Raw genomic sequence first — 12,361 nt, 5'->3', positions numbered from 1 at the left:
GTTAGAGGAATGTTCATTCTATACCCAATTTATATCATAAAAAGTTGTTGTATTTTATCTCAGATGCTTTCTCCACATCTATTGAGATAATCATGTTTTTTGTTGTGATGTGTCACATTTATTGATTTGTGAATGTTGAACCATCCCTGCATACCAGGGATAAATCCCACTTGGTCCAGGTGAATGATCTTTCTGATGTGTAGTTGGATTCGATTAGCTAGTATTTTATTGAGGATTTCGGCATCTGTGTTCATCAGGGATATTGGTCTATAGTTTTCTTTCTGTGTTGTATCTTTTTCTGGTTTAGGAATTAAGGTGATGCTGCCCTCATACAAGGAGTTTGGGAGGCTTCCCTTTCTTCAGTTGTTTTGAATAGCTTGAGAAGAATTGGAATTAGTTCTTCTTTAAATGTCTGGTAGAATTCAGCAGTGAAGGGGCTGGTGCTGTGGTGTAGCGGGTAAAGCCGCTGCCTGTAGTGCCGGCATCCCATATGTCTCCGGTTTGAGTTCTTGCTGCTCTACTTCTGATCCAGCTCTCTGCTGTGGCCTGGGAAAGCAGTAGAAGATGGCCCAAGTCCTTGGGCTCCTGCACCCGCGTGGGAGACCCGGAAGCTCTTGGCTCCTGGATTCGGATCAGCACAGCTTCAGGCTTTGCAGCTATCTGAGGGAGTGAACCAGCGGATGGAAGACCTCTCTGTCTCTCTGCCTCTCTTTTTCTGTGTAGCTCTGACTTTCAAATAAATAAATAAATATTTTTAAAAATTCAGTGGTGAAGCTATCCGGTCCTGGGCTTTTCATTGTTGGGAGGGTCTTTATTAGTGATTCAATCTCTGGCATGGTTATTGGTCCGTTTAGAATTTCCCTGTCTTCTTGACTTCATTTTGATAGATTGTGTGTGTCCAGGAATTTGTCCATTACTTCTAGGTTTCCCAGTTTGTTGGCATACAGCTCTTTGCAGTTATTCCTGATGAAATTTTTTTCCTGTAGTATCTGTTATTACATTTTCATTCTCATCTCTGATTTTATTGATTTAGGTCTTCTCCCTCTCTTTTATGATGTGAATGGTATATCTGTTTTGTTTATTTTTTGGAAAAAAAAAGCTCTTCATTTCACTGAGACTTTTTTGTTTTTTGGTTCAATTTTGTTTATTTTTTCTCTAATTATTTCTTTCCTGCTACTAATTTTGGGTTCAGTTTGTTTCTCTAGGTCCTTGAGGTGCATTGATTGCTCATTTATTTGGTACCTTTCCAATTTCTTGACGTAGGCACCAACTTCTTGTTTTTTTTGGACAGGCAGAGTTAGTGAGAGAGACAGAGAGAAAGGTCTTCCTTCCATTGGTTCACCCCCCAAATGGCTGCTGTGGCCAGCGTGCTGCGCTGATCCGAAGCCAGGAACCAGGTGCTTCCTCCTGGTCTCCCATGCAGGTGCAGGGCCCAAGCATTTGGGCCATCCTCCACTGCCTTCCTGGGCCACAGCAGAAAGCTGGACTGGAAGAGGAGCAACTGGGATGGAATCTGGCACCCTGACCAGGACTAGAACCCGGGGTGTTGGCGCCGCAGGCGGAGGATTAGCCTAGTGAGCCGCGGTGCCAGCCCCAGAAACTTTTTTATTTCTCTTTTGATTTCTTCTATGACCCGCTGTTCATTCAGGAACTTGTTGTTCAGTCTCCATGTGTTTGTACATGTTCTAGAGATTGTTGAGTGTTGATTTCCAGCTTCAGTCTATTGTGGTTAGAGAAGATGCATGGTATGATTTTGATTTTTTTTTGATTTTGAGACTTGCTTTATGGCCTAGCCTATGGTGTATGCTAGTGACAGTTCCTTGCACTGATGAAAAGAATGTGTATTCTCCAACTTTGGGATGAAAAGTTCTGTAGATATCACTTAGGTTCAGTTTCTGTCTAATTGATCTTTCCATTGCTAAAAGTGTGGTGTTGATGTCCCCCATTACTATTGTATAGAAGTCTATGTCTCTCTTTAGATCTATTAACATTTCTTTTAAATAGCCAAATGCACTGTAATTGGGTGCATATACATTTATCATAGTCACATCTCCTATTGAATTGATCCCTAATACATTACATAGTGCCCTCCTTTATCTCTTTTAACAGTTTTTTTGTTAAAGTCTATATTGTATGATACTAGGATGGCTAAACCAGCTCTTTTTTGGTTTCTGTTAGCATGGAATATCTTTTTCTATCCTTTCACTTTTAGTCTGGCTGCAGTTTTGTTGGTGAGATGTGTTTCTTGTACGTAGCAAATAGATGGGTGTTGTTTTTAATCCATTCAGCCAGTCTGTGTCTTTTAACTGGAGAGTTGAGGCCATTTACATTCAAGGTTACTATTGATAAATAATAACTGGCTGGCACTGCGGCTCAATAGGCTAATCCTCCGCCTGCAGCGCCGGCATACCGGGTTCTAGTCCTGGTCGGGGTGCTGGATTCTGTCCCAGTTCCCCCTCTTCCAGGCCAGCTCTCTGCTGTGGCCCGGGAGTGCAGTGGAGGATGGCCCAAGTGCTTGGGCCCTGCACCCCATGGGAGACCAGGAGAAGCACTTGGCGCCTGCCTTTGGATCAGCGCGGTGCGCTGGCCGCAGCGTGCTGGCCGCAGCGGCCATTGGAGGATGAACCAACGGCAAAGGAAGACCTTTCTCTCTGTCTCTCTCTCTCACTCTCTCACTGTCCACTCTGCCTGTTAAAAAAAAAAAAAAAGATAAATAATAACTTGGCCCTGCCATTTTCCCCTAAATAGCCCTCTTGTTTACTTTGGATTTCCTTTGTGCTATTATTGGAAGATTTTAATTGGTTGATTTCTTGTTAATGTCTTACAGTAAATCTCAACAATATAAGCAGTACTTAACAATGTGAAATAGTTTGATTTGAAAGAAAAAAAATTAGTATAATAAAAATAATTGCATTTTTATATTTAGTCTTTAATTTTATATTTAGTTTTTGTAGCCAGGTAAATAAAGATTAAGCAAAATTCCAGGTTCAATGAATGGATTGAAATGTTTTTCAAAGATGAACCTCAAATTTAGTAGTAATAATTTCATAAATTTTTGTATAGCTTGTGTAATAAAGGACCAAGGAGCTAAGTCAAATCTTTTATAAATTATTTTTTAGTTATACTGAATTTCTTTTTGTGTTGAATTTTAAGGAAAGTGTACCCTTTCTCAAAACAGTAAGTTGGACTAATAGAAAATTAAAACTAAGTCTAGAAACAAATGTTAGGAGGCAAATGCATGAGTGTATGAATATATGCTAATGAATTTTACTGTGTAAATGCATAACTTTCACTTTTTTTTGTCTTTGAAGTATACTATTAGACAGTTCCCGTGTCAGTGTAACTCTAAATTTAACATTCAGCTTATGGAGAAGGTTGATTAATTGTGCAGTAAAATACACTGCAGTGGTTAGAGACCAAAGTAATTATGTATTATGTTTGACTTTAAAAATTATGAGTATTTTTAAGGAATTGAGCAGTCTCTCAAATCTTTTTTTCAGTTTGCCTTTTCCAAACATTCCATAAGGAAGTTTGTGCAGGCTTGAATGTCTGCATCAGGTACTTTAACTATGGATAATAGTCATTTTCTAGGATTGGGTTAATGAACACCTGAGGTAGAACAAACTTAGAGTTTTAGGAAGGAAATAACTGTCTGGCATTACATTAACATAGGAATGTCCAGATTATACATTCAGAAGATCTAAGATATTCTAAGGCACTTGTGCACCCTTGAATTTGTGAACACTACTATAACATTTAATATCTTTCCCTTTTAAACTTCATGCTATTAAGAGCAGTGAACTCACAGAGGTCATCTCGGGCAAGCAGGAAGTCCACTGGCTGCCACATGTGTCTGCACATTGGTCTCAGTTTGTATCTGGGCTGTGAGATTATTATGGTTCGCTGTGTTCTTAGGGTTTGGAATTACTGTAGCACGTGCAGTGGCAAAAACTTGGTGTGATAGATGCCAAGGAGCAGTTATCAATCATGGAATCATAGATTACTACTTGGGAAAGAGGTTTTTTTTTTAGAGGGTCACTGTTTTGTTCTTTTTTCCCCCAAAATACCATGAAAACACACAAGACATTTTTACAATTTTCTAAGTTAAAAATTGTATCAAATTCTTTTTCAAACTTTATACTTCAATTGTCTTCATATCCTCAGATTTTGAAAATTTCATGGCTCAGTTTGTAGTAATACCTCATTATGTGGATTTTCACATATAGCCCAGCTATGTAACTGCATATATCATTAAGGAATCGAACAGTTACCATTTTTTCCTTACGTACCATTAAAGCAGAATCACTTGTTCCAATGTAGTAGCTGTGCACTGGCCCACTGTTGAACTGGGCATGGCTCTTCCTGGTTGCCTGCTGTTCCCGTGAGTTCTCAGTGGGTTTTTGTGGCCACCTTTACTCAGGCCTAGTCAGTTGTCTCGTAGCTTCCGTCCACACAGATGTCATCACACAGATGTCGTCCACACAGATGTGGACACTGGTGGTTTGCCCGTAGTCACTCAAAGTGAGGTTCGTGAGGCTATCTGGCTACCTTTCTTTCTCCATGGGGTTTGAGTTTGCCATCAAGTTGCTTTGATTCAGAGACATTAAAAAAAATTAGACTGCTTCTACCACCATCTTCTCCAAATCTCCCTTTAAAAGTCCCTGATATACCTGGAGTTGTGTTGTCCACTCCTATGCTAATATCATTTTTGTCTTGTCTTCCTGTTTCTCTCTATATATTTTATCTTGGTCATTCTTTTCTGAAATTTGCTTTTTAAAATAAAAATTTCTTTAAAAAAATTAGAAGGAGTTCTGTAGTTGTCTTTCCCAGCAGCTAGCGTTTGGTTCTGTTGTTCTGAGGGCTGCACAGGGTGAGCGAGCGAGCAGGCAGGTGCTTGGGGAGCCTTTGTCTCCAGTCTCCACCGCCGCTGTGGCAGTGACCCTCCCACCACACACATGGGGAGAGTAAGGGCACCAGAGAATGGTCTCTCTCCCTTCGTGCATGCAGATCGCTGCCCTGTGCTGTCGTTTTCCATCTTCCAGGATGGAAACCCCGGGAACCCACTCAGCATCTGTTTCCTCAGGGCTTTTCAGAGTCTTGCTGTATGTTGTTTTGTACATTAGATGGTTATTAGAATGACAGAATTTTCCGGAATGACATACGAGGGAAAAAGGCAGGCACTGGAGCTAGTGCTCATTATAACCTGTCAAGAGCAGATGCTTCCTCAGGATGGTGAATCCTAGCCAGACAGCGTCCCTTGCCTGTACGGCGTTTACGGAGTAATCAGATTTATAGTGCTTATTCCCACCCCCAGTCCAAAGGAGGTGTTTGTGTCTGGGGATATGGCTAAGCGCTGTGGATGTGGTTTGGTAAAGGCTTTCCTGAGAGCATAGTGCTCTGACTCTGCTTTTAAAGTGACCTAAAATTGGACAAGGATAACACCCTAATGTAACCTTTTCTTATCTAGAACATTTTGAATTAGACCTCCTGTATCCTCTATTGTAAATACTGTAAGCACTCAAAATGTTAGTACAAATATATAATATTTTTGATAGGAAAAAGACCTTTGTTCCAGATTATTAAATGCCTCTGTTTTTATTATGAATAGTTTAGTTAGCTCTTTAAATGAGATGGCTATGTCTAATGGCAGCGTGTTCCACACATACAAAAAAACCAGGAGCTAGTTTGTCAAGCCCTGTGTGTGCACGGTGGAGGATTTTCACTGGGCAAGGTGTCAGGAAGCACAGCAGTCTTGTTTCTGCCATCTTGTCCTCTAGTACCCATACTGCAGTCAGTCCCCCCATTCCCAACCTTTTTCTGTTCATTTTACTTGTTAAATTATGTCTCTACTCTGATTTCATTCCTTACTTAGAGCACAGGGTCCATCCTAACTTCTTTTAAACCCTCCATTGTATTTGCCTGGCAAAATAAAAACACGCAGTTCAGGGAGCAGGCGTTTAGCCTAATGGTGAAGTGTTCTGCATTCCACATCCGAGGGCCTGGGGTTGATTCCTGGCTGCGGCTCCTGACTTCAGCTTCCTGCCACTGGAAATCCTAGCAAGCCGCAGAGATGGCTTGGGTAGTTGGATTCTTGGCTCCCAGCTCCTGGCTTTGGCCCTCGCTGTTGTGGGCATTTGGAAAGTGAACCAGCAGATGGCAGCTCCCTCTCTGTCTCTGTCTCTCAACTGAAAAAAAAAAAAAAAAAAAAAAAAAAAAAAAAAAAAAAAAGAATGTAACTCTGTCAACCCTTGGGAAATGCAGTAATTTGGAGGGGAGAATCCCAGTCCTGGGAATACATGGACCCAATAAACCATGGGAGTGAGTGTTTCTCTGACTTGTTGCATTAAGACCACTGTGATGGGCAGCTGACATGCTTGATTTTAGAGGCACCTTCCATAAATAGGCACTTCTGTCTTGCAATGGCTTCCTCTTGAATCTGGGTAGTGATCTCATAAGGAATCTCAGGGAATCTCTGTGACTCATCTGTAACTGTGTGAAATAGTCTCTATTTGGTTTCAGTGAATTCTGTAAGACAGAAGTCACAGCAGCCATCAGCAGCTAGCCCGACTGCCACATTTGTTTAACTACGGGCACCAGGCCCCCAGGTAGATTGAGCAGTTTATTGCTATCGGCCCTTCTTCCCGACTCCCCTGTCCTCCTGGGTGTCACAGGGGTGATTGGTGTTTGTGACAAAGCTGAGGAACCCTGAACTTAGCAAACTCCTGGTCTTCTAATGGGACCACCAGCAAATTAGCTCAGAAGGAAGATGTTGTCTCTACCCAGGTCGAGACCTGCCCTCTGGGCAGAGGACAGCATGGCTAGCTTCCTTTGAGAGACTGTCTGGGACAAAAGGAGGTCTAGAACGGGGAGCATTGGCTCCCTGCAGAGAGCAGGCTGGTTTTGCTTTTGTTGGGAAATAGGAAGCATCCTGAAATGTGATTTTTTTTCTTCTACCGCCCAGCCTCCCAACATCCCAGCCTACAGCAGCACTGTCAGGTGGTTTCACAAATGTAAACATTTCCCAGCATTCAGTATACTAGACCTTGTAAAACTGAAAAGTAAGGTAAAAAATGAAATTTGTGAAGTTTTGAACATACAGGTGGGCTTTATGATTTTCATATAAGAATCGGCAAATATATTTAACTTCATAGTTTCAGAATATTATAACATGAAATTTTATGTAATTAACATGAAGTAGTTTAAAAATGATTTTAGGGAAAAGTTTTTGTTGTGTAAATAACCCATAATAGTCTTTTGGTTTTGTGGATTATATTAAGATCTGGCAACCTAAAATTCTTGAACTTTTAGAATCTGAGATATTTAAAATAAACTGCATTAGCTGCTGTTGTGTTTTAACCATAGATTGTATGTTACGAACACTGGCTAAGTAATCTGTAAAGAAGAGTGCTGTGGTACAATGAAGATTCTGGGTTGGAATAGATAAAATGTGTGTTTGCTGGAGACTTTGTTGCATCAGGATTATCAGTAGTTCTCCAGGCCTAACAGATGATTTCTCTTCAGAATCTCTAGGGCTGCGTAATAAAGTGCTAAGGAAAATTGAAGAGCTCAGGACCCAAGTGAAATCCCTTTCTTCTGGAATTCCTGATGAATTTATCTGCCCAATAACTCGAGAACTTATGAAAGATCCTGTCATTGCGTCAGGTATGTGTGGCTCCCTCCATCCTGAGTTGAAGGGTGTGTTATGTGTTATGTCAATAAATAATGAAGGCAATTCAATTTAAGTTTGCTTAAATTTGGAAAATTTAAAAATTCATGTTTTATATCTCATAAGTTGCTTCTGCTTTTAAAAACTATTTTCAGTTGTAACTGCTCTACTTCAACTCTCCTACTAGTTGGTGTGTATATATGTTTGCAAATCTTTGTATTGTAAATAGCATTGTGCTGATGTTACAATACATGTTTGTTTCTATCCTTACATTTACTTAGGCCATTTCCACAGGATATATGCCCCAAAGCAGAATTAGTCAATTGGGAAATATATTTTATGAGTATGAAGAATCTTCCTCCTAAATTTTGTTAGATTTGTTACTTGATTGTTTTCTATAAAAAAGAACCTTGATTAGAATGCTCCCAGCAATATATTTAAGTGGATCTGTTTTACCTTAGTTTTGTCATCATTGAGTTTTGTAACTCCAATTATTCTTGTTTAATAGTAGCTTGAATGAGTTAATGTATGTTTTGTACTTAAAATAGTACCTGCATACAGTGGGCACTCAGTGAATGTCAGCTGTTTTTATTTCAGGCCGGGAAATTTTCCATTTATATAACAGTGGCTATTTAATTTTTGGTTTTGGTATACCAGGACTCTTGTTTGCATTGAAAGAAACTTGGTTAAGTTTAAGCAGAAATGGCAGTTGATTTATAAGCATCAGTCTCAGGAAAAAGTGACATGGAGACTTGGTGTTGCAGCGTTCTTTTATTTCTTCAGAGATTTCTCAATTTTTACTTTCTGTGATGTTCACTGTGCCTTTTACACATTTTGGTTTGACCCGCCAAAGGGGGACCACTCTGCCTTTCTTTCTGGTCCAGGGCCCTGCCAGTCGTACTCTATTACAAGCTGGAAGGAGGAGCTTGGGATCGGCCCCACTGTGTGGGCTAGGGTTATATGTCAACAAGGCGATGTCATGAGGAGGATGGGGTAGAAGGACCTTTCCCAAAGATGGGGACCAAACACAAATACCAAGACAAAGATTTTTCCATGTTTTTGAGTAATGCGTGTTTTCAGTTTGTGTCACTTTTAAATAGTGTTAATTTCAGAATAGTTTTAAGTTTACAAATGAAATTGTATAGTATGAGGAGTCCCATAAACACCATATCCAGCTTCCCTTATTAGCATCTTTTATATTTGTAACAATCATTATATATAATGTATATATGTCGTATTTGTCACAATAGTATAATTACTATATATTGTATATACAGTATACAATATATATACAATATATAGTATATATTACTACATATATTGTACATATATACAATATATGTAGTAATATATACTATTGTAACAAATATACTAAAAAGATGTTAATAACAGGATTAAAGATTAAGAAAATGGTTTTAAAGTTGTGGTTGAGGCTGGTTTTTAAGAGGAAAGGTGCCTAGTTTTGTTGCATGGGGTCAAACTCATGGTTAATTTCTGTAAGATTTAAGGTCACTCTTTAGTTGCAAAATTATTTTTTGCAACATTGCAGTATCAACATACAGATATCAAGCTTGTCAGGTGTCTGATTATATCCTCTAAGATTGCTGTCCAAGGGAACATTATTTTAATGATGGGAATGTTTTTTGTTTAATATCCATCAGACACATTGTAATTATCAAGCACTTGAAATGTGGTTGAGGATCTGAATTTTATTTCATTTCATTAACTAGGATATTTGTCTACTGTATTGGACAGTGCAGCTGTATAATCTTTTTTGATGAAATTAAGGCATAATTTTCACAGTCATCTCACTATTTTAAATATATGCTTGATGACAAATTTTTTGCAAAGTTTTATTTATTCATTTTTATTTATTTGAAAGGCAGAAGTCTTCCAGCTGCTGGTTCACATCCCAAATGCTCACAATAGTTAGGGCTGGGCCAGGCCAAAGCCAGGAGACTGACTCCATCCAGGTCCTATGTGTGGGCAGCACAGACTTGAGTACATGAGCAACCATCTTAGCAGGAAGCCAGATCAGTAACATAAAACCAAATCTGATGTGGGTTGAGGGCATCCCAAGTGGCATCTGAACCACTGTGCAACATACTCGTTAAGATTTGATAAGGAATGTTTCCACCATCCCAATAAAAATATAAATATTACCATGCCAGAAAGTTCTCTTGTGCCCTTTTTAACCAGTCCATCCTGGCCTTAAGTAACCACTGATCTGCTTTTTGGCACTATAGATTATATTACTATTTTTAGAATTTCGTATAAATAGAATCAGCATCATGTCTTTTGTGTCTGGCTTTTTTTGCTCAGTGGATGTTTTCCAGATTGATCTATCTTGTTACATGGATCAGGGATCTATTTTTCTTGCTGAGTAGTGTTCCTTTGAAAAGATGACCCGTAATGCTTTCATTCACCTGTAAGTGGACTTCTAGATCTCTTCCACTTTGTGGCTGTTACGAGTTAAGGTACTCTAACATTTGTCTACAAATGTTTGTTCACGTCTCATTTCTCTTGGTTAATATTTGAGCGGAATTGCTAGACCATATGGTGAGTGAATATGTAGCTTTGAATACACTGCCAAATGTTTCTCAGTGCAGTTGAACCATTTTAAGTTACCAAATGAGAATTCCCATTTCTCCACATCCTTGCCAGCACTTGGTTTGTTAGTCTTTAATTTTTACCATTTTGGTGAGTCTGAAGTGGTTCTTGTTGCACTTGTAGTTTAGTTTCCATGAGGACTAATGGTGCCGAGAATCTCTGATGTGTTTATTACCCATTCATGTACCTTTTAAAAGTATGCCTTGAACTCTTTTCTCCCATTTTGTATTGGGTTGATGGAGTTCTTTGTAAATTCCAGATACAACTCTGTTGTAAGATAGTGTGTTGCCTATATGTTCTCCCAGTCTGTAGCTTGCCTAGTCATTTAGAGACAGAGATGTCTTTCATCTGCTAGTTCACTCCCCAAATGGCCGCATCCGCTGAGCTGATCCAAAGCAGGAGCCAGGAGCTTCTTCTGGGTCTCCCAAATGGGTTAAGGGGCAAATGAACCAGGCCACTTTCCCAGGCCATTAGCAGGGAGCTAGATTGGAAGTGAAGCAGCTGGGACTCGAAGCTGCAGGCAGAGGCTTAACCTAGTATGCCACAGCGTCGGCTGTAATCAATTTTCCAATGGTATCATTTAAATTGGAGCAAAAACGTTTTAATTTTGATGAAGTTGAATTATTTTTCACTTTGATTCATACCTTTGGAGGCCTAAGAAATTGCCCTACCCCAAAGATTTCAAAAATTTCTGTTATGTTCTAAGTATCTTGTAGTGTTATGTTTAGGGCTGTAATTCATTGCAAATTATTGTGTATGGCCTGACATAAGAGTAACCTTTTTTAAAAATGGATAGCCACTTGTTCTGAGATGATTTATTGAGAAATCCTTTTCCTATTGTATTACTCTTAGCATCTTTGTTGAAATCAGCTATCTTTATATTGAGTTTATTTCTAAACTTTCCATTATGTTCTGTTCATCTTGTATGTTTCTGCACTAATTACCACAGTGCGTTGACTACTATTGCTTTGTAATTAGTCTCACAAGCAGGAAGTATCAGTCATCTGACAGTTCTTCCTAAAACCCGTGTTGGCTATTCTTGATTGATTGTTTGCATTTCCATATAGATTTCAGAAAAACCTTGCCAGAATTTTCACTGGGATGGTGGGGGTAAGTTGTAGATCAATTTGAAAATGATAGTTCAATGCATGAACATGATGATGTCGCTATATTTATTTAGGTCTTGCTTCCGTTGGTTCACCCCCATGTGACTGCTAGGCCCAAGCACTTGGGCCATCCTCCACTGCACTCCTGGGCCACAGCAGAGAGCTAGACAGGAAAAGGAGCAACTGGGACAGAATCCGGCACTCCAACTGGGACTAGAACCCGGGGTGCTGGCGCCGCAGGCAGAGGATTAGCCTATTGAGCCGTGGTGCCGGCCTAGGTCTTCTTTTAACAGTGCTCCGAATTTATTTTGTTCAGTACATATTTTATTAAAGTGATCCTTAGGTAGTTCATGTTTTTATAACATTACAGAGTTTAAAAAATTTCCACTTGCTGGTAATAGTACCGTTGATTGTGTATACTGACTTTGCTACATTTAATAGTAATAGCTTTGTGATAAGTCCTTAAGACAACTTTGTTCACACATGATGGCTCCATCTACAAGCAGATGTTTGTATTTCTTTGTATATAATTTTTTTTTTCCTTTTCTTGTCATACTGGCCAGGATTTCCAGTACAGTTTTGAAAAGTGATGAGAAGTGGCTGGCGCTGCGGCTCACTAGGCTAATCCTCCACCTGCGGCGCCAGCACCCTGGGTTCTAGTTCCGGTTGCCCCTCTTCCAGTCTAGCTCTCTGCTGTGGCCTGGAAAGGCAGTGGAGGATGGCCCAAGTGCTTGGGCCCTGCACCCGCATGGGAGACCAGGAGGAAGCACCCAGCTCCTGGCTTCGGATAGGCGCAGCGGGCCGGCTGTAGCAGCCATTGGGGGGGGTGAACCAACGGAAAAGGAGGACCTTTCTCTAACTCTGTCAAAAACAAAAAAAGTGATGAGAAGTAAACATTTTCACCTTTATTTGCTCATAGGGAGAAAGCCTTCAACCTTAGCATTAATTAATTAAACTGCCTAAAAGAAGTTCCTTTCTA

At 39.8% G+C, this 12,361-nt stretch overlaps 1 protein-coding gene across 1 annotated transcript in view; it reads left to right on the top strand.

The window, feature by feature from the left end:
• Window positions 1-12,361, top strand: part of WDSUB1 (WD repeat, sterile alpha motif and U-box domain containing 1) — a 55,145-nt gene that overhangs the window by 31,237 nt on the left and 11,547 nt on the right. Inside the window, exon 10 of the mRNA XM_062187111.1 lies at window positions 7,522-7,662. Coding sequence (XP_062043095.1) covers window positions 7,522-7,662 — 141 coding nt within the window. The remainder of the gene's footprint in view (window positions 1-7,521; window positions 7,663-12,361) is intronic.

The sequence above is a fragment of the Lepus europaeus genome, chromosome 1 (assembly GCF_033115175.1).
Source record: "Lepus europaeus isolate LE1 chromosome 1, mLepTim1.pri, whole genome shotgun sequence".
Lineage (NCBI taxonomy): Eukaryota > Metazoa > Chordata > Mammalia > Lagomorpha > Leporidae > Lepus > Lepus europaeus.
Note: the sequence above shows the minus strand (reverse complement) of the source record. Positions and strands in the feature narration are given on the sequence as shown.